Here is a 24477-nt window from a genome sequence, read left to right on the forward strand (position 1 = left end):
GCACCAAGGCATGCATGTCTTTCACACAGCACAATCCCAGATGGAACTGTGCCTCCTTGTGGCAGAAAGTGGCATTACATGTAGGTTTTAACTCTTCCAACACTGAGGTCCTTTTCAGTCGATTTTCTCGATTTTACATAATTTCTTAGATTCCCCTTTTAAGGCACTTGCATATAAGATACATACCCATGTTTTACATCATACATTGCAGATAGGTGGTGTGTGTGTGTGTACACACACGATTCAGCAGAACGGCTGCCCTGCCACCATTTGGATCCAGGTCCTGCAGGGGTTCAGTTCGGTTCCCATCAGGTTTCCCCCGTGCTCGAGGAGAGCTTGTCAGATTTAAGACTTCCTGGGCACGATGATGCAAAAGGCTGAAATAGTTTATTTTATTCTGTTATTGCATCGGGTTTGGATTCAATTTGATCTTGCCTTCTCACTTCCGTCACCACTCTTCCTCTCCATTTCATCTCTCACTCACTTGCTTCCTCAGCTTTACCTCCAGATCTTTCATCTTTCCATCTTTCATCTCCATTTCCTCTGCGAGGTTCGCCTCTTTCGCTCCCTTTCCAAATTGTCAAAGTCGTGTAAACACTTTGCACCTCTAGAGGGCCAACTTTTCAGAAATTTGAGACTTATGAGAATAAAACAGTATCTGAGGTTGAGGTTTAAACTGGGCTTTATTTGGTTGAAAAGGAACAATTTGTAAGATTTATTGAATAAATCCGCATAGAGTTGCGAATAGTGTATCAGATTTCCACGTGATCACTTCTCGGGACTTTGTCTTTTCTTTTTCAGATGTAAATTAATTCAATTTGAGAAATTTGGATTAATCATTATCGAAGTGGTTATTGAAGTACTAATGTCATAGATTCACATTCATCGTCTCCACCAGGCCTGTCAAGAGATCGTGCGTTCAGTCGCGTGTGTGTGCATGTCTGTCTGTTCACGGCTACTCTGGCATACTACCGGACTCATCAGCCTCTTTTTTATTGTACACATTCATGAGAGCTCAGTGACCTCACAAGTTTTGAAAAACCTATTTTATTTTTTAAGTTTGTTTTACCGTCATCGCCTGCTGTGGTCGGGCCTGCAAGTGATCTACAACTGGCTATCGGTTAGCCGAAAAGAAACACTCCTTACCCATTCTGTTGCTGGCAACATGTCAGCCTTCGTTGTGAAGGAGTCCCCTGATTAGGGACGGTTGTTTTGGGGGGTTTCAGGGACAGGAGCATTGTTGTTGGACATGTTGTGTGTTTAGCGTGATAACGTGCTGACTGTGTTCTCCGTGTGTTTGTGTGCAGCTATGGCAGAGTTAGACCTGAGTCTGAGTGACGCGCTGACGGACGGCGCTCCCCAGTCGGGCCCGGAGAGCCCGGTGGAAAGGGACTTCGTGGCCCAGCTGGAGGCGGAGGCCTTCGACGACCAGGTCGGGGAGACGGTGGGGAAGACGGACTACGTGCCCCTGCTGGACAACGACGACACCAGGGCAGGTGAGACCGATACGGCAGAGCCCAGTGGGGCTGGGGATGGCGTCCGGTGGGAGCGCAACGCTTCAAGTTAACCTGAGAATTAAACCTGAGTTCACGGCGAGAATCATCTCTCCGTGAACTGCATCACGTTCACCTCTGTATCCGATTCCGTCCTGCACTGAACGGGATGAGAATCTGTGTCACGTAAGATAGATAGATAGATATATATATATATATATATATATATATATATATATATATATATATATATATATATATATATATATATATATATATATATATGACTGATAGTAACGGGCACCACTGGACACACTGGCTGCCGTTTCCGATCTGCCGGGGTGCCATTCAGCCGCAGGGAAAATAGCAGCCTGAAGATAAGCAGAGCAGCTTTAACTGAGCGGTTACGGTCCAAATGTCCCACCTGCTGCTCCAGTGAAGATGGTTTAGTTCCAAAGTCAACACGTATGACGGTAAACCACCGCAGTGCTACTGTCCAAGGTCCTTCATGTAAACTAGAAAAGAGTCCAAGTAATGGGCCTGGATGTCATTGTGTCTTCAGCTACAAATGTATTCTAATTAGAAACATATGCATTAGAACTGTATCATTTACAAATAGTTACAATGCCAACACCAATACCGTCGGGATGAAGTACTTCATTCGATACACAACATGTGCATGGAAGCTGTGTGTGTGTGTGTGTATGTGTGTGTCCGTGTCCGTGTGTCCTACTGGCTTCTTAATGGCCGCCGCACTGCAAAGCACTAATACAGCGGTTACTGCATTTAAAAAATGTTCATGAATTTTGCACAGTTAAAAAAAATAAGTCCACAGACTTCAGCGTGTTAATACAAACGCACCTCCTAAACAAAGTCACTTTTGTTTTTACCTCAAAAGAATGTCTGAAAGAACTTTTGATTTACACAATTGAGTGAGTCGCTAGACAATATTATATATTATTTATTTATATGTGTGTGTGTATGTATGTATATATATATATATATATATATATATATATATATAATGCATTATTTTAGATCTTATAGATCTTATAGATATTATTTTGCACAGTTGGTTAATTTGCCATGAGGCAATATAAAGAGAAACACACAGATGGTACACAGGAATGTGTGTAAGCAGATAGACGGATCAAACACACAGCTGAGTGAATAACAAGATAAAAGGAAGTGGCAGTTAACCAGGGCTGACTCGGCTCTCGGGCCGGTTTGGGTCGCCCCCTCCTCCCCAACACTTTGGTCAGACAGTCAGACTGCGTGTGGGCACTCGTCGGTGACAGCCGGCCGCGGGACGGGCTGTGGGTGGTGTTGCCGGTGATCCACTGTGGCACGGCGTGTGCATTTGGACAAACGCAGACATGCTGACGCGCAGAGTGCCGAAACTGCAGGGCGAGGCGGGCGGCGAATTATTGTCCTCTGTCAGCAGGAGAGCTAGACGGAGGAAGATTTGTTTTTGTGTACCAGAGTTGTCGGTCTGGTGCCCCGATGTGCACGCAGCGTTTGATCTGTGGTGTCCCGTGTGTGTGTGCGTGAGATGTGTGTGTGTGTGAGATAGATGAAGTGCAGTGATTCAGCAGTCAGATGTCGTACGGAGACTAGTGAGTATGAGCTGCCCTCTGCCTGCCCCAGTCTGACCACAGCAGGCCTGTGTGCTGCTAACGGGCTCGTCCAGAGGCAGACGACACACATGTCCATAGCGAGCTGCCCTTTCAGATACCGGGGTCAGTGGGTTCCATTCGACTACAGGCTCAGTCTGCCATATTTACGCCCAACAAAACCAATACCGTGCACGTTCTCGTCAAGCCATTAGCACCCAGTTGGATAGTAATGTGTCTGTGTGTGTGTGTGTGTGTGTGTGTGTGTGTGTGTGTGTGTGTGTGTGTGTGTGTGTGTGTGCTGTGCAGACACGGATGCAACGTTGGAGAATGGCAAGCAGGAAGCTCATGGTGTGCAAAAGCCTGGTAAGAAGCATCCCACAATTCCCCTCTGCCGTCGGTTAAGGCCACCTGGTCATCCTCATCAACCAATTACAGGCTGTTGGTCTTTTCCGGTCTTTCAACCTTCTTTTTTTGGGATGTGAGCTGTTCTCATGGCTCTTGAACATCCTTTGAATATCCTCAAAAGAACAAGGCCGCTGCTCTTATGATTTACATTCACAAACATACAACATTTTTTTATTACAGTACACTCAGGAACACTGTAGCAACTTTCTTCTTCCGTGTTCCTGTTTCTTCTTCCGTATTCCTGTTTTTTTTTTTTTGTCGAACAAATTAAATTATGGACTTAACATAACATGACATTTAGTAACTTCAATAACAAATATTTGCTCAAACTGTTGGTGTAGCCTGACAGTAGTAAATGAGATGGTTAATCTGGTCCTCTGCCTCGTTTTAGTGCTCCTAGTGGAATTAAAGAAAAACAACCAATCAGAGCCAAGGAGCCTCTAACCCAGCTGTCAATCACTGCTGGTGAACTCTGATTCAACTGTGAAACTAGGCAGCGCTGATGAAATATGAATCAATTCAATAGTCTGTTACTGTATTGTGTATTTCTTGCCTCAAATCTTTCCAGAAACCTAATTTAGTGTTTTACTGTTTCATATTCATGGTGTATTCTCAGACTAGTTGTCATAAGACCCTCCAGATGCATTGTCTAGTGAACCTGCAACGATGTGTTTTGGATTGTAAGCTACAGCCATCGTCTGTCTTGAAGTAGACTGCGTGTTTTCCACCCGTTCAAGTTTTATCAGTGAAGGATGAGGCACCCTGCCGTATATGTTTTTATTCTGAGAAGCAGAAATCAGTCGAAATATTAGTGATAAAACCTTAAACTTCATTTATGAAACGGAAGTAGTCATCAGGACGTCACCCGTTGGTTTGTGGACTGATGTTATGAAGCTTAAGATGCCATATACGATTTTGGTAGCGGCAGCGACCTGTCCATCTTTGTAGCCCCGCCCTAAAGCATACCCTGCTTTATGGTCTATAAATGTCCATAATTTACTAAATGAACATCATGCTGTATTGAAGAAGACTTGAAATACTTGAAACTAGAGAGGGAATAAATCAATATAGAAGTAGAGTCATTTTCTCAAAGACTTCTATACAACCAGAGGAGTCGCCCCCTAGTGGCCATAGAGAGAATGCAGGTGTAAGACACTTCCACATTAGCTTCAGTCTGCAGAACCGGAGGTTGCCGCTTGATGACTCATTACAACTGTACATCGCTGCCTTTCTACGGCTCGCTCACAGACCTAATCAGTAAAGACTTAATTTTTAATCATCAGTGAAATGTGAAGTAGGTCATTTGCATCTCAATTGACAACAGGCGGTTGTCTAATTGTCGCCCCGATAACATCAAATGCACTCCTTTTAATAAATGGAAATTAAGCTTCTACTCAGAAATCCTTTCTTTGCTTCTGAAGTGATTAAATATCTCTTATTGGAGATAATGAGCCACAGAGAAAGGACGCAGCTCTAGAGAGGAATATGTATTGTGTCTAATGAATGCAATCTCTGTCTGCACCTCTGGCTGTCTGCTTTTACCGAAATAGACTGAGAGAGAAACTGTTTCTTCAGTGTGTGTGTGTGTCTATGTGTGGTACATTTTGGAAATCAGCTCATCTGACCTCCCACATCTCTTAGCTTTAACATAATGGCTCACTTGTTCTTGTCTCCATGCAAGTGCAGAGCTGCTGTGCATGAACTAGTGAATCCACTTCAGCCTTGAAGGTTACAGGGAGACGTTTTCACATGTTTTTTTTTTCTTTTTCAGTAAAATCTGAATGAAATGCAACAAGTTGTTGAAACGTTAAATTGTCAACAGCACCATCTTTAAATTTGATGAGCTGTCTTCTTTTATATTGCCTTTGTGTGTTCCTGCCCTTTCTGTGTGGCAGTAACCTCTGTGCAGACAGGAACTATTTTACCTTTAGGACTAGACCTCTGTGAGTGGAACCTTGTTGTGTAGTGTGAAGGGAGAGAGCCCAGGCCTGTAAGAGGACACGCCTTAATGTATCACCTCACCCTTTAAAACTGACCTGTGCAGATCCACTACTACAGACTTGCGGGTCTATAGTGGAGTGACACGTTAACCCTTTCACAGTGTGAAAGTTAACTGTAACACTTTGGTCCCCTAAACATTTCAGTTGTACTTCGCTCCACCCTCTCGTGTCAGGCTTCAAAACAGTTGTCCACAAACCAATGGGTGACATCACGACTACGTCCACTTCTTAAACACGGTCTGTGTGTGTGTAGGTGGTGCAGTAACCTCAGCCAACCTGGTCTGTCATTCTTCTTTAAAAACAAAATGAAAAACAACTATTATCTGCTCAGGAATTAAACTGGCACTGGGTGTTTTCTCCTGCCAGCTGGTATCAGTGCACTGTGGGAGGGGCAAAGCTGTCACACCTTTATTCATGCACGTGTTGTTTGGTGACAGTGGGAGGAGTGACCGGCATGTTAAACCCAGACGTCTGTGTGTTGGCACGTTTCCCCGCTTTAGCTGTCCGGCTGTTTGCATGGCATCTGCAGCTCGTAACCACGGTTGCAGAGCTAGTGGTGTGCATGAGTGTGCATTTGGCGCTGTTGGAGGGACGCTCTTGTTTTGACTTCGACTCTGTTTTCAAAAGAAGAGTGTAACGCGAGGGTGCGATGGGACGGCTCTGTAGCGTCCCTGCTTTAGTCGGCAGAGCATCTGGCCTCGTCAGGGTGCGATTCATTCATCACCGTCGAGACGACGCAGGCTGTACAAGTAGTAACTGGGTCAGAGAATTGAGAGCGAATCCTGACAGAGCCTGTGTGTGTGTGTGTGTGTGTGTGTGTGTGTGTGTGTGTGTGTGTGTGTGTGTGTGTGTGTGTGTGTGTGTGTGTGTGTCGGGATGCTGCACGCTGTTCCTCCGGTGCATGACGCTTCTGCACGCCACATACAGTACACGTTACAGAAAGTCTTCTCAGGCACTTGACCAATAAGAGACGATGACTTTCAGAATAAGATGCCTGCTGTTTCTCATGTTGGTCAAGTGTTTGACTTTTGTTTGACGAGTTGATTTTATGACGGCTTTACTAACCTGCTTTCTTCCTTTCTTTTCTCCCCCTCATCCCTTCCTCTTATTATTTATTATCTTATATTTTTTTATATTTATGCTCTGATTTCTTCATTTATCCACTTTTCTTCTTTCTTCTCTTGAATGAACCATCTTTCGTTGACGCACGCGTGTTACTTTTCTACTCTTTTTACTCCAATAATTGTTTACTACACTTCCATCTTCTTTCCGTTTGTTTTCTTCTTCTTCTCCTCCTCCTTTTCTCAATCCCCATGCTTCAGAGGACTAGACCCCGCCTCCATCGCCATGCCGACCGTCAATCAGCTTCTGTGCACCTCTCCCCTCACCCCTGTGCCACACAGACACACACACACACACACACAGCCCATGGCTCCTTTGAACCAGTATGAAGGCGAGAAGTCTGAGGATGCGGATGAGATGCCACATTACTTTCACTCATGATAGATCTCACACACACACTTCATTATACGTGCACACACAAACACACACACTCTGGCCACGTCACAACTCCAGCACACGCTGTTCCTCCACATAACGTGTTGGAACAATGTGATTCACTCCGCTGGGCAAACCGGGCGTCTCTGACACACACAACTGTTTTTGGACAAACACAATGGTCGAATTTGAAATTCAATGTCTGTTTGTTTTTTTTGCTTCTTGGACTAAAATCAACACTTTTGCTTGTTTCCACTGTGAGCCAATGCCTGTGATCACTTATTATTGGCAAATAATGTGCACGTGTCCAAAAATGTCAAAAAATACAAACAAATTAATTTCAGCTTCACACAACACAAAAAGCTGCTGAGGCATGAACTAAAGAGATCGACAATCACGCACATCTGTAGCCCCTCTAGTTTCTCCCCCTCTGTGTCTCACTGTCACACTGAAGCAGACAGTAGGTTCATAAGTTCACGTCCTCACCCTCTCTCACACACACAGACAGACACACACACACACACACACACACACACACACACACACACACACACACACACACACACACACACACACACACACACACACACACACAGACAGAGACCACCCAGCAGCCAGCCCCTTGTCCTCTTGTCTGAAAGCTTTCAAACTGAGTGGCCGGCGCTGCGAGCCTGATCCGGCAACACCCAGCGACCGGCGCACATTTGCACGCAAACAACCCAAACAGACTCGTATTTTAACCCACACAAGGACTATTTGTATTTTTGTCAATTTAGTTTTTCTTCTCCTCAATTAAACTCTTAAACGCTTCAGCCCACTTTGACGATCGGCTCGTCGAAAATCCCTCGGAGCGTTCAAACCTGCACTCTTTCTCCGCTTTGCACAGTCCTCCTTTAACCAAATAGCTGGAGAAGTCGATATAAAGCCAGACCTTCAGCGGACAATCATCCGTGTGAACAATGTAGGGAATGTCCCTGTGATTTCTGAGCTGCTTTCTTTTCCATTTCACTGTACTAATGTATGTCTTTAGTCTTCTTACCTCAGACAATCTTTCATGTTAATATTAGTCACTTACCCCCGTTTACTGTTGCTATTAACAAACATGTGTTTGTTGTGTCTGTTGTTGTAGATTATTGTTGCGTAGTGAATTTAGTCAAATTTGTGTTTACTGTTTAAGTTTTAAGTTTAGGATGTATCATTAAGGTGACAGGGTCCCATAAGCTACAAGCTAGTGCAACAAACTCAGAAAATAATAGCTGTTGTTTTTTTTCATATGCCTTATTCCCAAAATGTGCATATCATCAAAACATGTTGGTATTCTGCCGTTTTTTTGGAACTACTTTCTGCCAGATAAATCCTCCCTGTGAAAACTTTTGACTGGACCAGAAACCAAGATGTTTCAAGGAATAAAAACATCTCTTTTTTTTCATTCTCGAGTACACCAAATATAATTCCATTCCCCGCCGTTATATTCTGATGGTGAACAAGGTGTGCTAACGTTCTGCGGCTCGCCAACACCAGTCAGAGTAACAAGTCCTCGGCCTGGCAGAGAGATTTGTATGTGAACACACTTCCATCTGTGTGTGTTTGTAACGGGCACAGCACCCCTCATTACGGGTGATACTATCATGGACAGAAGGTCACTGAAGACCTCCATGAAAGGCTTCAGAGGTCAAAGTCAGCTGCATGGACTGAATATCCTTTTTCCCTATTCTACTTCCTGGGTGCATAGAGTGATCATGTGCCACAACGTTTAGATCACTGTTATGTGTTTTATTCCAAAAGGTATTTCCTTTTCTTTTACTTTCTTTATAGACGTGCCTCTCTCTGTTGTCTGCCTGCACCTTGTGCTAATAAACCGATATTTAACACACTTACCTGGCTGTTGGGTTTCTCTTTCTTCTTCTCACCAACCTGAACTAAACCACTTCTCTAATGTCTACCTGCTGCTGCATTGCTTTCTTTCTTTCTTTCTTTTTACCCCTTTCTATTCCTGTTACTCGCAGCCTTTTATATTATGTGCAATTTTGTTTCCTTTTTCTGATATATTAATATCAGACTCTTAGTCATCCTGGCTGTAACCTTTGGAGGCGGTGGATTTCTATTACAATGTAAAGCTTAGAGATTAGTTTGTGCTGCAGGGAAACAAGTTTTCTATTGCTTCTGAAAGATGTGCCTCTTTGGTTACAAAACCGATTTATTTATTACTCGTTCCTTTTTTTTTTTGGGAAAGAGAAACCAGTATTTATTTTTGCTCTCGTTTTGCGGCTTAAAGAAAAAAAGCATGTAGCAAAAGGAAATGAAAGAGAATTGTGCCGTCTCTAAAGATGTTTGCCAGCTATCAGTATTTAATAGCGTCTCCTCCAGAACCAATGGCTGACTGAAGTCAGGCTCCCAACATGAAAGGAGATCCATCATTATCAGCTTAACGGAAAAACAACACGCATCAAGAGCAATCTGAATCAGCTTTATCATCCAAGTATGTTTTATTCATTGCTCTCATTGTACTTCCAGGGAAACGGAAACAACAGCTGAACAAGTACATGTAATAGACAGGGCTGTTAAATTGGTCTTTAAATTAAAAGCACCATTGACCAACATCTAAAGTAAGTATATAAATAGACCCAGGACCCAATTGACCGTATAAAATGTAGATCCAAACCCGTACGGGTCCTCGGGTTCGGGTTGACCCCTGAAGACCTATTTACCATCATCTTTCCCATCTTGACCTCCAACCACAAGGGGTTTTTGGTCATTTATGAGGCACTAAAAGTCCTTTATTTCTGCTGTGCACTTTCCCTGTGACTAGTATGAATTTAGCTAATGGATCTATCTATCTGTAACAGTGTACTGTGGTGTACTGCTCTCAGTGGTACTTTGAGCTGAATGCTAACATGCTCACAATGTCAAAGCTAACATGCTGGTAGCAGGTTTAATGCTTTCCATCTTCACCATCCTTCGTTTAGCATGCTAACATCTGCTAATTAGCACTAAACACAGTCCAGGTGAGTCGTTGCCTTTAGAGGTATTTGGTCAAGTTGAGATGCGTATGTTTTTAGTCATTTCGCACATGTATTAATTCATTAATAATAACTGAATAATTAAACTTTCATTTCACAAGGGTAGCTGTATTGCTCCTGATTTACCTCCCACTATGCTGTAACCACCAGAGATCAACCTGACCTGTACTCTCCTCTCTGGCAGCACGGACACGTGTGTGTGTGTGTGTGTGTGTGTGTGTGTGTGTGTGTGTGTGTGTGTGTGTGTGTGTGTGTGTGTGTGTGTGTGTGAGAGCCTTATGTGGGGCAGCCTGGCCTACTTAGACTCAGAGACTTGTGCTTTGGCTGATGTAGGGAGAATGTACGTTTCCTTTGTGGAAGCAGATGTGGGATGAGGGGATCGTCCCAGAGAGCCTCGCCCCCAAACAGCTGTTCCCCCTACACTACCCTTAAAGAGGGTGAGTGAAGGAACACTCAAAAGGAGAGCGACTGCGATGGAGGCTGAGGGCGCAGGCAACATAATGCGTAGACCCACAAACACTACAGTACACAACACCACACACAGTGGAGACATACATCATCTGAGGACCTTCAACTCCTCTCGATGGATGAATACAGTATATATCTATCTATCTAGCACGATTCATCTACTGTATTAAGGTGTTACACCAGAGGCTCAATAGGAACAGCATGTAGTGGGCGGTCCTGCTGTGATGTGGTGAATTGAGTTTCGTTAAATTAAGGGCCGTAGGTGCGGCGCTGTCCATAATGCTGAAACGGAGCGGAGGAGATGGACAGACTGGTTGTGAATTGCTCTTTAGGTTGTAATTCCTGCTGTTTATCAGTTTAGATTTATTAGATTTGGAGACATCGGCTGTCAAATGACTGTTTCATGAAACTGCTTACAGCAAGGTTTTTGGATTATCAAATCCATGTAGTCCCATTATTTTATAAAGAAGGCAGACATCTCTAGGGCCAATGTCCCCATGACAAGGCAACTTGCACCATCTGGACTGCTGTCATAAAAACATTCAAAACGTATTTCCAAAACCTTGGTAGAAGCTTCAAATGTCAAAATTAAAAGACTATAAATATGCGGTCCAGGCCTCTGGCCCCGAGCCACTGACCATTTACAGAGCATGGGCTGTGTATGGCTACTGGCTTTTTTTTGCTCTTTTCCAGCGCACACAGCTGGTCATGTTGGCCGTTGATAGTTTCATCTGTAAGACAACGACACGTGCGTGAACCTCATTTCATCATTATGTGTGTATGTGAGCACTCTCGTGCCTTTGAAAAGTCAGACATGGCCCCTAGCCTGCTTTCCGTCACGCAGATATGAAAATCCCTCACCTTTCGGCGAAATTCGCCGTTTTGAAACCAAAATATGTCATCCATGTGAATCACGTAGATCCGAAGAGTTTTTGTTTTTGGGAGGGTCAACTGTCCGCCGTTTCTGAGATTGGAGTGGGACACGAAAAAAAAACTGAGGTCGTGATCATCTTAGCAATAGAAGATCTTTGACGTCGCGAGTCTTGGCCAATCAGCGTTAAGATGTCTACAGCGGCTTCATTTCCCTCCCACCAGTTTAATAATAGCAAGCTAGTCATTGTTCTAACACGTTAGCTAACGTTGTTGGAGAGACAGCGAGTGAGATTACTGGCAGCGGAGAGTCCGTGGCAGCGTGTGACGACAGACAGGAGAGCGGCGAGTCAGCGGCACTGCAGTTTTACCTACCGACACCTGACTACATATAAGGAGAGGACCAGTGGAGATTTTATCCAACTTTTATTTTAATAAAAAAAACAAAATGAGTTTCCTCCGTAGGGTGGCCGGGCTCCTGTTTATATTTAAGGGTTTAAGATCTACGTGTAGGAAAAAGTGTATCCTCTAGTTAATTATAATCTATATAGTTATGCGGTTATAATCGCTGTCACATAGAGAGAGGTGCATGTTCAGGTTTACTGGTGGAAACATTATTCAGTGTTCTATCTAGACCAGTGTTTTTCAACCTTTTTTGAGCCGCGGCACATTTTCTACAATAAAAAAATCCCGCGGCACACCAACAACCCAAAAAGTTACAGAATGTCACAGTATTTAGTGTTTCCCCTAGGTTTACAGCTTTGGGGGGGGAGCGACTGACAGTAATACTTCACAGTACTAGTGACTCCATCTGTGCTTTTATAAATAATAGAACATTGAAATCACTTTCAATTAAACCAGATTGCTCCATCAGACAAAAACAAATGTGTTATCACTTTGTTAGAAAAATGAAAATAAAGTTATATCCGTGCAAAAAATAACTAATATTTAGTTACAACTAAATAGCTTATTGTGGAAAACAACAAGCTATTTTTTTGCAAAACGGAATGAGTGCAGATGTGTGAGCATAACGTTGTATCATTAATAGTGGCTGCAGTGAGCTGCTTTCCTCTACAACTCTTTTTAAAACGAGGTAGATTTGATACAGCAGTTCTCAATTCATGCTCCATGTTGAGCGACGCAACAGCAGAAAAGACAACCTCACGGAGATCTCATAAAGATCGGCTTTTGGCGAAATGACAAGAATCGGCGAGTCGTACATGCGCATGTGACCTATTAACGGCGTACGGTAAAATCAGCATTTCCTCTTGCGCCCCACCTGTAATACGCCCCAGTTTGATAAATACTGACTTAAAGGAAACATAGTGTTCATTTATTTTAATGATGACCACAAAGTGAGCAGGCTTTGTCACTTGAGTGTGTTTTTCGGGCTTTTGGAAGAATATTTCCAGAGCCTCAGAAACGTCAGAAACGTCATTGATGGAGCGCCAGGCTGCAGCCTGTTGGATGTTTGTCTTGACCTACAAATACCTTAACTGTTGGGCTTTAAACATGAGAGCTCATAGCTTAAAATAGTGATAGCTTAAAGCAGAAAATCCCATTGTGAAAAGCACGCGACATATTTTTCGCCGCTCTCTCTGTCCACTGTGTGCTCTCCTGTGTGCATCGCATCGGGGCGGAAAGAGTTGTAGACGCGACCCAGAAATTACAAGCTGTCGTGTACGATCAATAACATACGGCCGTTTAGTTTGTTTAATAGCAGAACAAGGTGCAGACCTGTTCTATAGGAAACTACTAGGCCAGCCACTATATTGCAGGCTCAGGCGCTCAACAATGGAAAATTATTTGCGGTAGCTAAATAATATTTTTTTGGACCAATTAAGTGAAATTGGAAATTTTCTCACGGCACACCTGACAATCTGTCACGGCACACTGGTGTGCCGCGGCACAGTGGTTGACAATCACTGACCTAGACTAACAGTGACGTCTCCTCAAAGTAAAGTGGTATAACAGTATGACATAATATGGTCAAATAAAAAGGCTGGTACATTATATATATTATGGCATATAAGTGTAATATTATGAAGTGAAATATAGTAGTAGCAAAACAATATTCAGTATAGTATAGCAGTATTGCATATTGTAAGTATTAAGTCTACAAAATATATATACACACACACACTACCGTTCAAAAGTTTGGGGTCACTTAGAAATGTCCTTATTTTTCAGAGAAAAGCACTGTTTTTTTCAATGAAGATAACATTAAATTAATCAGAAATACACTCTACATTGTTAATGTGGTAAATGACTATTCTAGGTGGAAACGTCTGGTTTTTAATGAAATATCTACATAGGTGTATAGAGGCCATTTCCAGCAACTATCACTCAGTGTTCTAATGGTACATTGTGTTTGCTCATCGCATAGAAGACTAATGGATGATTAGTAAACCCTTGTGCAATTATGTTAGCACAACTTAAAACAGTTATGCTGGTGAGAGAAGCTATACAACTGGCCTTCCCAATGCATAGCATCACATGTGTGGGTTCCATTATACTCTCAAAATGGCCAGAAAAAGAGAACTTTCATGTGAAACTCGCCAGTCTGTTCTTGTTCTTAGAGATGAAGGCTATTCCATGCGAGAAATTGCTGAACATTTGTCTGGGTGACCCCAAACTTTTGAACGGTTGTGTGTGCGTGTGCGTGTGTGTGTGTGTGTGTGTGTGTGTGTGTGTGTGTGTGTGTGTGTATGTGTATGTGTATATATATATATATATATATATATATATATATGTACACTTGGGTATTGACAAAAGAATAATTAAAACTCATAATGATCATAGTTTGTCAGCTTCTCGACGAGTGACGCTGTTCGGCACTGACTCGCCCGTCACTGCACTACACTCAAAATGCATCAGATTGATGCTTTAAAATATGGAATATTTAAATTTTTCTTACGGGGGAGCATATCCCCGGACCCCCCTAGAGGGTTAATATCCTTCTCACCTTTTTCAGCCCTGACCCGTTTTAATGCCTGGTCACGTCACCTTCTTTTTATTTGACTGAGAATCCACAACTCCCAACTCTTAGCTGAGCGCACCGCCATCTTTGTATAGTTTGATAAACTCACGCTGTCATCCTGTTTTACCCGAAGAAGTGATTTGGTAGAAAATGCTGGCTAAATCTCCTTTTATATATTCACGATGCAACTTTAATCCTCGAGCCGGAAAGAAGAAAAAAACCTAATTCCTCCCTCGCTGATGACAGAAAGCGCCTTCATCCGTGTGAGCTTTTCTCATACGCGAAGGTGTGTGTGTGTGTGCGTATGTCTTTGTGCATCTACATGTACAGCGCGTGTGTGTGTGTGTGTGTGTGTGTGTGTGTGTGTGTGTGTGTGTGTGTGTGTGTTTGACTGAATGAGCACCTCCCTCTTTATTCTCATGTCAGAGAGTGTGGATACTGAGGCCTCAGGCTCGCCTCTGAGCTTTAAACATGGAAAAGCTCTGGATGGGAAGCGTCAGCGTGGGCAACTAGTGATCCACACTCTCCGCCGCACTTTGAAGTGTGCACTTGTTCACTTCATCATGACTTGACTTGTACGGACGGCACAATCCCTGCTAGTGGGGAGCTCAATAACCCCCCCACCCTTCTCGGCTCAGTGGAGGGAATCGTGATCCGTGACAGTGAGGGGTGCTAGAAAGCATGACGTTCTGGATATGCAAATAAGAGCAAGAACAAAAACACAGAGGAGGGTAGTCAGAAAATCCTTCGCCGTAGCTCAGTTCCTTAATCCCGCCGATGGGAGAGAACACAAAAACGAATAAACGTCAACGTGAAGAAGGTCAAGAAAAAGTTAGGGTGGGATTAGAGTAGCTACAGAGGGATTGCCTCGCTGTTGTTTTCCTCTTTTTCCAGACAGACGAGCGGTTTGTTTTCAGGCTAGGACGAGGAGGTGTGGAGTACAATGACATAATAGGCTTGGATTCAAAGAAAGAGATGGAGGGAGAAGCTGTTTGTTATTGATACCTGCAGGGCCTATCAAACACCCAGCCCTCACAGAAACATGAACACACACACACACACACACACACACACACACACACACACACACACACACACACACACACACACACACACACACACACACACACACACTCACACACTCTCAGAGAGGTTGTCACATCCGATGCACCTTTCTTCTCCACCGCCTGTCAATGCACATCACCCTCACACTGAATTTGTCCCGTCACTGCGTCGGCCTCTTGTCTGGTCTCTGTTTTCAAACAGCACTTCAGGTTAAAGGACACATCTGTCATTATGCTGGAAAAGCGTCAACTGAATAAAAAGCGTCATACAAATGTTGGTTTTGGTGTAGATCTGGCTCTAATCTAGGACTGGCCAATATTAAGTAAATTATTTACACAATAAAAACGGTCTAAAATACATCTTGCCCTGATATGTTTTTTGAATTATTATTCGTTGTATTTATTATTGAATTATTTATTTGTATTCTTGTATTATTCACAGACCAATAATGAGTTATTGAATAACTGAATATGAAAATCACATTCTGCACCCGTTTATCTCAATGACTAGTTTATACATTTACCGCACAAGGGGCCAGCGCGTATCCCATGATGCATTGGGCTGGATAATGTTTTTTGTTTTATAATGTCTCAGATTTTCCTTTTTTTTTTTTTTTTAATAACGCGATGAGTGCAACCAAAGGGGGCACAAAAAACAAGCGCCCCTCTTGCACTAAGTATTGCACCCTGGACAGATGGATGAGTTTTGTAGCCTCAAGAATATTCTTGTTTGTTTAAGACCACCACAGCCCCAGAGTTCCCGCTCGAGGCAACGCCAAGAGAAGGATGTGGGTTCTGGTGTTACGTTGATGTGGGTTGTATCATACATTTGTGTTCCAAAAGTTTAAGTTTAATGTGTGCTGACCAGGCCAAGCTTTGATCGTCTATAATAACCGTTCAGATCCGTATGAACAGAACCACTGCAGTAAGTCTCTTCATATCCCTGAGGCTGAATGCTCTACAATGCCAGAAAACAACGGGAAACCCCGACAATCTTCAAAGTGCTATACGGCTGTCACGAGGCATACAGTGGACCAGACTTTGGTCCTGATGGTGCATTATATTCTAAAGCCCCTGAACATTTTTAGAGGACACTTATCGGTAAAGGTGGACAGAAAGAAGGACTGCTGGCTGAAGTATAAGATGAATAAACAGGACACTTGTCCTCACCAGAGAGCGGCACTCTGTCCTGTCGATGAACCGTCATCGAGCGCCCGTGGTCCCGCAGCAGCCCTGAGCCGGCTAGTTCGCTGTTTCCATCCCAGCTCAAGAAGCTGAGGCAGAGGAGCGGGGAGGGGATGGGCCGGGTCAGCGGGAGGACAGCCCGTCCCCTGCCGGCTCATCCCAGATCAGACAGTTTTGGTGAAGCGAACCATAGGGCGCCATGCTCTGGAAAGAGAAAGCCAGGTTTGGTGTTAAGCTGTTCTGATTGTCAAAGTTGATTTGAAAGTTTGTTCCTGAAGCTTTCAAATCATTATACACGATGCATCATGTGTAATGTAATGTTTTCTTTGTCAGCGCAATAGCTCAGGAACGCCTGGAGGGATTTCTTTAAACTGGGCCAATCTATCTGGACTTGAGGATGAACTGACTCGATTGTGGTGGTGAAAGGTCAAGGTCACTGGGACCTCACAAAATGACGTCTTTTTAATGGCCTCAATAGCTCATATGGTAATTTGAAAATGTTTCTAAAAACATTTTTAAAAATCCCAATAAAAGACAGACAGACATTCCACAAAAAAAAGGAGGCATACAACCACGAGGCAGTCATTCTAGTTGTTGCTCCTGGGCCTGGAGAGACCCTGACCCAGCCAGCATGGTTGATCTATCCCATTCCAGAAAGAGGGGAGTGAGGCAGAAGAGCCCGCTGACGTCGGGTCAGCTGTAGGACAGCGACTATCAGCCATGTGAGGGAACAGAAGAATGGAGTAAGCCAGGCGACGCAAGGCCAGTATTTAGCTGAGTCAGTGTTCGCTAATGAAAGGCATACAGCTGCAGTCCAGTTTGAGATCAGTGTACCACAATTACAGTGCCATAAGTCAGAAAATTTCATTCATTTCATTCATGTTGAAGAAAATAAATGGAGGCTCCACATACTATACGCATGCACGTGCGCGTGCGTGCGTGCGTGCGTGCGTGCGTGCGTGCGTGCGTGCGTGTGTGTGTGTGTGTGTGTGTGTGTACATAACAAAATGTAAACATTTGATAACATGGTGAGGATTTGATTCCCAAACCGGTCAATAGTTTTTCGTGCATCTTCGCTTTTGACAATACCACATGAGTAGAGCGTGAACTACAGCGTGTCAACGGCAGCGCTTCTCCTCTGACCCCCGCACCACCTCCTCTACTGATCCTGAATCAGCTGCCTGTCCTCACAGCGACCCATTACAGGGCATTAGTGCCACTTCCACAACCTATCCAGGCATGAGTAGGACATTAGGCAAGACTGTGTTTGTGTTCCTTCTGGGCTAAATGTATCTATTTTATTCTGTCACGTCAGCCAAAAGTCCACCAAGCTTGGGGTCTGTCTTTCTGTCTGTTTTTCCGTCCCCGATTACATTGTGTTTGAGTGTGTTACTGTGTGCTTGCATGCTGGCTGCATGTGCATTTGTTTGTCCATATTAGTGCAGCAGAGAGAGAGAGAGAGAGAGAGAGAGAGAGAGAGAGAGAGAGAGAGAGAGAGAGAGAGAGAGAGAGAGAGAGAGAGAGAGAGAGAGAGAGAGAGAGAGAGAGAGAGAGAGAGAGAGAGAGAGAGAGAGAGAGAGAGAGAGAGAGAGAGAGAGAGGCCTCTGTGACGATAAAGTTCATCCAAACTGATAGCTGCTCCAGTCTGTCTCGCCATGCTCCGTCCTCATGCTGAGGTCAGCAACCCCCAGCAGCTCTTGCATAATGTGGAAATTTTGTTTTCACACTAAACACCAGACAAGATATTTAACTAGATGCGGCAGTCACACACTTGTGGTACTGCCGTCCTTCATTTCCTACTTATTTGACCTTCAAGAGCATGTCAAGCTTTAGAATCTGACACGAGCAATGTTTTCACTAATATGTTGACCTCAGACATCCATGTGAATGCTGAAGTAACAGAAAGAAATGGCACATTACTCTTGAGGAATCCCTACATCATGCAAATGGACTGAGAGAGACAAAATCATGGACTATTTTCGGTACAAATGCGAGCTAGGTAAATGTTACTATTGCTAAGGTCATAGGGCCGTCACTTTTTCAGAGTCAAGCTCAGACACGTCTCTATACTGTGCTGTCAGTGACAACTCTTGTTTTTAGCTTCACCCATTGGGAATCCGCTGTATCAGAGCAGCAATATCGAACTGTTACTTAACCAGGGCATGCTTGTGGTTTTGCATTAACTGCATCATATAAACCAGGCGGCAAGTGAAGCCAATGTGGAAAACTTGCATTCTCCCTGACCAGCAGGGGGTGACTTTTCCAGTTGCAAAAGAAAATCAGATTGTCTAGAAGTCTATAGAAAATGACTACTTCTCTCTTGATTTATTCCCTCAGTAAACATTGTAAACATGAGTTTATGTCTCAATCTGTAGTTTCAAGTCTTCAATACAGCATGATGGTTATTTAGAGTCATATAGACCATAAAGCGCAGTATCGGCTACTATGATTGAAACGTTACTGACAAGAGCCGTATGGCTTCTCTACATCACCCCCTCCGTATTCCAAATATAATCACTTCTGTTCATTGGTTTGCCAAAAATATCTAAACATGGCGACAGCCATAATCGAGGCTAATCGCGGCCGCGCATCCCAGTCGAAGTGGATAGATTTTTCAGACCGCGCATATTTTTCAGACCGCACAAACGATTTTTTTTCAGGGGTTAAAAATCTTTTTTGCGCCAGTGTTTCTGAGATAGGAGTGAGCCATCTTCACAATAATAAGATCTTTGATGTGCCGTGTCGAGTCTTCTTGGCCAATCAGCGTCCCGTTTCTCGATATGCGCTCTCTGTACCTCTGCTAGCGCTCTGCCTCCGTTAGCACCCCCCATCCCCGCTGTCCTTCTCCGGGCGCCAGGAGTGAAGCTCGCCCAGAGCGCCACATGAGCTCGGGCCGGTGCTGTTTAGGCTCCTCTTGGCGGGCCCTGCTCCAGCAGCTATAGGCTAACCATGGCGAAAAGAAAGGCAGAGCAGGCGCCCCAGAAAAAGGTCTGCCTAACGTTCAAACATGAGTGGCTAGATGAAATAGTCCAAACTGACACAGGTAGGATGAAACTTTCAGACATATTTGAATATGAAGTTATTCAATTGTTTATATAGGCTACCTTTAGGAAAAATGACACAATGTCAATTTAATAGGCCTATAATTATTGTTAAGCACTGCATTAGCATTTTTCTTTCAATGAAGTTCCACTTAAATGTTGTACCTGCTGAGAAATGACTAAACACCTTTGATACTTTTATTTTTGTATATATATCATTATCAGTCATAACCAGTGAACCAGTCATAACCTCCCCTTATTGAAGTTCAACAAAGATCCTTTAAGTTCAACTAAAACACCATCATTAAAATGTTCCCAAAGCCCAGACATTATAAAGGATATTGAATAAATATCAACCGTGTATACATATTGATGCATTTGCTGTCATCTCTTTGAATCCCCTATGGCTAACGCAGGCTTGTGGTCATTTTCGGCAGATCATTATCGCAAGAGCAAGAGTTTGGTTGTATTGTCAGTATATCCAACAGCAAACGTGAACTGTACACGACAGGTCCAACCTTAAACTGCAACAGAATCCCAGTAGTCTGTAAGGAGACAGTTGTTGACAGTTAAGTAGTCCTGGAGAGCGTTGACGCGGTAACTGGACTCCCCTACGAGGAACGATTCACAGGACGTTGTCCAAAATACACACATTTGGTGACTCACAGTTAGTCTTTTCTCGCTCTTTCTAGCTGAGCAGTTCTCCACCGGTACATTAAACACAGCGCAGTGTGTAGAGAATAACTCGGCGTGAAATTTTCCCTCGTGGGCTAAACCCCCTAAAGTGTGTCTGAGCTACAAGAAGGCCTAAGGTACAACAGCATTTGCTGATCCAAAAGAAAGCTTGAGCCACAAATGCCCTCATTGCCATTGTTTCACTGCAGACAGACACAACACTGAGCATTTGCTCTTTTTTCATTTCCGGTTTTATTCAGATGGTGATGTCAAGCTCCAGTAAATATGAGAGAAAGATAACCATTTTAAACTTAAAGCATCATTCTGGTTTATGCCAACGTTGATCTTCCTTTTGTAGAAGTAGTTTCCATCAGTTATAACAATATTGTACCCTCAAAGTTATTACTGACATGGTGTTACGTCCCCTTTTTAGTCCAGGGTATAAGGGGGGGGCGAACACAGATCAGCCAAAGAATAAGTGAAAGAAAGTAAAAAGTAGGAGTAACATTTTAAACAAGATTTATTAACACTGCTTGTTGGTTAACAAAACAACAAAAGGTTCTCTATGAGGTGGGGAGAGATTGGGACAGTTTGTGGTCGTGCCAAACAAATAGAAATCAAGAAAACAAAACTAGCTATCTACCTCTGGAAATAAAACAAACAAAATGGCTTCTCCAACTTCTCTCAAAATGAATGACCAAAACAGATACAGAGGGAGCATCGACCAAATAACCTGATGTTTCTAGACACCAAAGTACCTACGTGTTTGCACACATGTACAGGATACCCCAAACTAAACCTACTGCCCTCAACCTCTCACCACAAACCTTCAACCTAACAGTGTCAGTGTGCATAATCCGAAAGAAAAACCGCCCCTGAACTTTTCTGGCTTCCTCCTTTTTAAAATGGCTGGAGAAAACAAAACACTGACACGTAACAGATGGTGAAAGGTAGCCATTTTGCAAAAGCAAAGTCTACTAATGTGTTTATTAAACATAAAAGCATGTAAACTTGTTCTTGTAGAAATCTGAATTGCAAGTGTGACCCCGAAAAAGGAGCATGTCCCCTTTAAAACCTGTATTACTGTCTGACTGCCTATCTCGATTGCTCTGTAGCAAAGATGCTGTGTCTGAACATGCATGCAATGTTTTAATTTTGATGAAAAATTATGAATAATAAAAACTAGTGAAGATTCTAAAACTTCCTCTGGCCTCAGATGTAGACACGATTGTGATCTACTCGAGTCAGCCGAGAGAAAATTAGAGGTTCTTTCTGCCGGATGCCCTTTCAAAGCGGCTCAGTCTGATTTCAGCACCTTGGACAGCGGCGCAGCACGACGTGCACGGGTGGGGCAACAGTTTTTACTTCAAGCTCGCTTGTTTCGACCACCTTAGCTATGTTGGAAGTCCACCATGACTAAGAGGTCATAAGGTGTGTTTTTGAATTAATCAGTGACCCTGCCGACGGAGTGTTTCCTGCGTTCCCATCCAGACAGACAGACAGACAGACAGACGCACCCCACCGCGGCCCCCGTGTGTGTCTGATATGTGGAAGCGTTGGTGACTTTGGGTGGCGTCCTGTCTGTTCGCCTCACTGTCACCCTCTGTGAGCGCCGTTGGGAGAGGGTTGCCGTCGGTGCCTCCCTCTTCCTCTCCTCGCCTCCCCGCTCTCCCTCCCTGTTACGACCCATCTTTCCTTCCTGCCTTATTTCCTTCTTCCATCTCTTTGTCTTTTTGAGAGTGTAAATCCTCTCGTCTACCCTTTTCCCTATGTGGCCTGTTTTCCTCCTCTTCCCCTTTCTCCAAATCTTTTACCTTTCCACTCGCCAACTTCTGCATTAAATCTGCAGTCCAACAAATTTGATGCTGCGGTTTGGAGACTGGGGTTGACAAGAATTGAAGGGTGACTACTTCGGAGTAGAGAGAGAAAGTGGGGCTGAGGTCGAGGAGTGCGAGGGGAGGCGCTACCCGGCGGGGCCTGGGACCTGAATCAGACAGTGAAACGTCACACACACAACCCAGACTACCCGACTGTGATCGCATTTGTGTGTGTGTGTGTGTGTGTGTGTGTGTGTGTGTGTGTGTGTGTGTGTGTGTGTGTGTGTGTGTGTGTGTGAGACTGACTGGGGGTTCACAGTGTTAGTAGCTCAGAGCCAGCTGAGGCTGCAGAGGAGACAGACAGAGGCAGAGGCACTGAGCAGCACATAGAAAACACCACCGAATGTAGAGTTGTGTGGGACTGGGATATCTGGATTTCGGAAGGAAATTTGTCAGGTGAGATAAGAGTGTTTGTGTTTTGTAAATGCCCACGTGTGAGTCTATTTAAAAAATTTTTTAGAGCGCACGTGGATTCGTGTTCAGCGGAGCGCCGGTCCAGTAGCCCGCAGTCATTAGCATCACGGTTGTGCAGCGAACGCGTCATGAGAGAGGCAGGGGGGCGGCTGATTGTTCTGATGACTCGTGTTGTCCTGCAGGTTGTAAGCTGACCGCGGGGGGACCGGCGTCGCCGCTGCGCCCGGAGCCACAGGGGGAGGTGCGGCCGCGCTCGCTCGACCAGCAGCAGGCCTCGGCTGCAGACTTCTTATCAGGTACAAGGTCAAGTTCACGAGGCCAAAGAGACACTGTGGAAGGGTTTAAGAAAGCTAAAGAAAGCTGCTGCTTCCATGACAGTGCAACAATAGTTTTTGCGTTTGGCTCATGGTGGCCATTTCCATTTCCTATTATAAATAAGGTCAGAATAACTGGTTAATCATATCTAGGGTTAATTCCACCGAATTCTAGGGTTTTATGAAAGAACTTTAACATTACTATCTAAACTAATAACCAGTAATCAACAGACGTGACCACATTCAGGAATCTGGGGCCTTTAACGACTCGATACAGGGTCGCAACTCGACTTTGACTTCATGTCTTCACGACTTCAGACTTTATTAACTTGACTTGGAAGGACTTAATATATTCAAGAGCAGAAAGTAAAGGAGCATTTGTCAGCACACGACTTAGCAGATGGACAAAAAAAATATGTATATAATATATATATTAATGATATGCTACTGTTATGAACAGTTAATAATGGCTGGTACTTGTATGCTAAAATGTAGAAACATCAGACATCAACACCTTTTCTCTTCTTGCTTCCTCCCTCCTTGTTGTCTACCTCCTCCTCGCCGGCTCTAAATCATTCATGCCCTCATGCACCTCCTACTCCATCTTCTCCCGTGTTTTTCCTCCTTTGTTTACTCCATCCATCTTTACTTCTTTCTCATTTCTCTCCCTTAACTGATCTCCTCTTCTTTTCCCTCTGACCTCCTGCATTTCCTCTCAATCTCTTCTTCTCCTCCCTCTCTTCTTCTCCTCCCTCTCTTCTACTCCTCCCTCTTGCCAGCCTCCATGGCGGGTTATTCAGATCCTGTGGGCTCTCAGACCAGCCCTGCCCAAATGATGGATACTGGCCGGATGGGAGCTTTTCCAGGTATACTGATGCACTGCAACGCTGCATTAGTACTCATGCTAGCATTACTGCTATTATCATGATTACAGCAGTACTAATAATGACAACATACTTTCATTCACATGGGCCGTTTCCAACATTCAGTTGATAGGCGCTTCATAAACCTGAGCTCAAAATGTAATTTTAATTTTCATTAATCATTTTCAAACACACACAGGCACCGTATTTGTTCTCTCTGAAAACCTTCGGGTTTACCCTGAAAAATGGCTAACGGGGATGACACAGTCGAAGAGCGTCTCTAACGGCCCTTCAGTTGGAGCATCTTCCAAACAGCAGCATCAGAAAGTGAGCTGATCCCAAACCGCCCTGACCTTCTGATGCTGCAGTGTGCTTCTGTTTTCGAGTCGCTGCAGCCGCTAACTGTCTCCTGAGTTGCCGCTTTTTTATTAAAAACTTAGCAAGATGTCACAAAAGAACATGTTTTTATTTTTTCTAGCCTTCAATTCTTTTTTCTCCTCCATGTCCATGTTATGAAAAGGGGTTGACATTTTTTTTTTATCCAGTTTCCCATTCAATCATGGAGGATCGTTCAAACACACATAATGGTTTTTCACATCCAAGATCTCTTTGCTCCTAGATTGCCTCTCTCATTAAAGCTGTCACTCTCCAGTCAAACGGCTGGCCCTGAGTCGGCGGTCGTAAAATCCCCTCCT

The 24477-nt window shown here is 43.9% G+C and overlaps 1 protein-coding gene across 1 annotated transcript in view; it reads left to right on the top strand.

Moving 5' to 3' along the window:
• The window catches only part of LOC306751086 (uncharacterized protein), a 93513-nt gene that overhangs the window by 19068 nt on the left and 49968 nt on the right, over positions 1 to 24477 (top strand). The window contains exons 2-5 of the mRNA XM_079234613.1: positions 1308 to 1496; positions 3416 to 3472; positions 22788 to 22901; positions 23699 to 23785. Of these exons, the coding sequence (XP_079090739.1) occupies positions 1310 to 1496; positions 3416 to 3472; positions 22788 to 22901; positions 23699 to 23785 (445 nt within the window). The 5' untranslated portion in view covers positions 1308 to 1309. The remainder of the gene's footprint in view (positions 1 to 1307; positions 1497 to 3415; positions 3473 to 22787; positions 22902 to 23698; positions 23786 to 24477) is intronic.

The sequence above is a fragment of the Taurulus bubalis genome, assembly GCF_910589615.1.
Source record: "Taurulus bubalis genome assembly, chromosome: 18".
NCBI lineage: Eukaryota > Metazoa > Chordata > Actinopteri > Perciformes > Cottidae > Taurulus > Taurulus bubalis.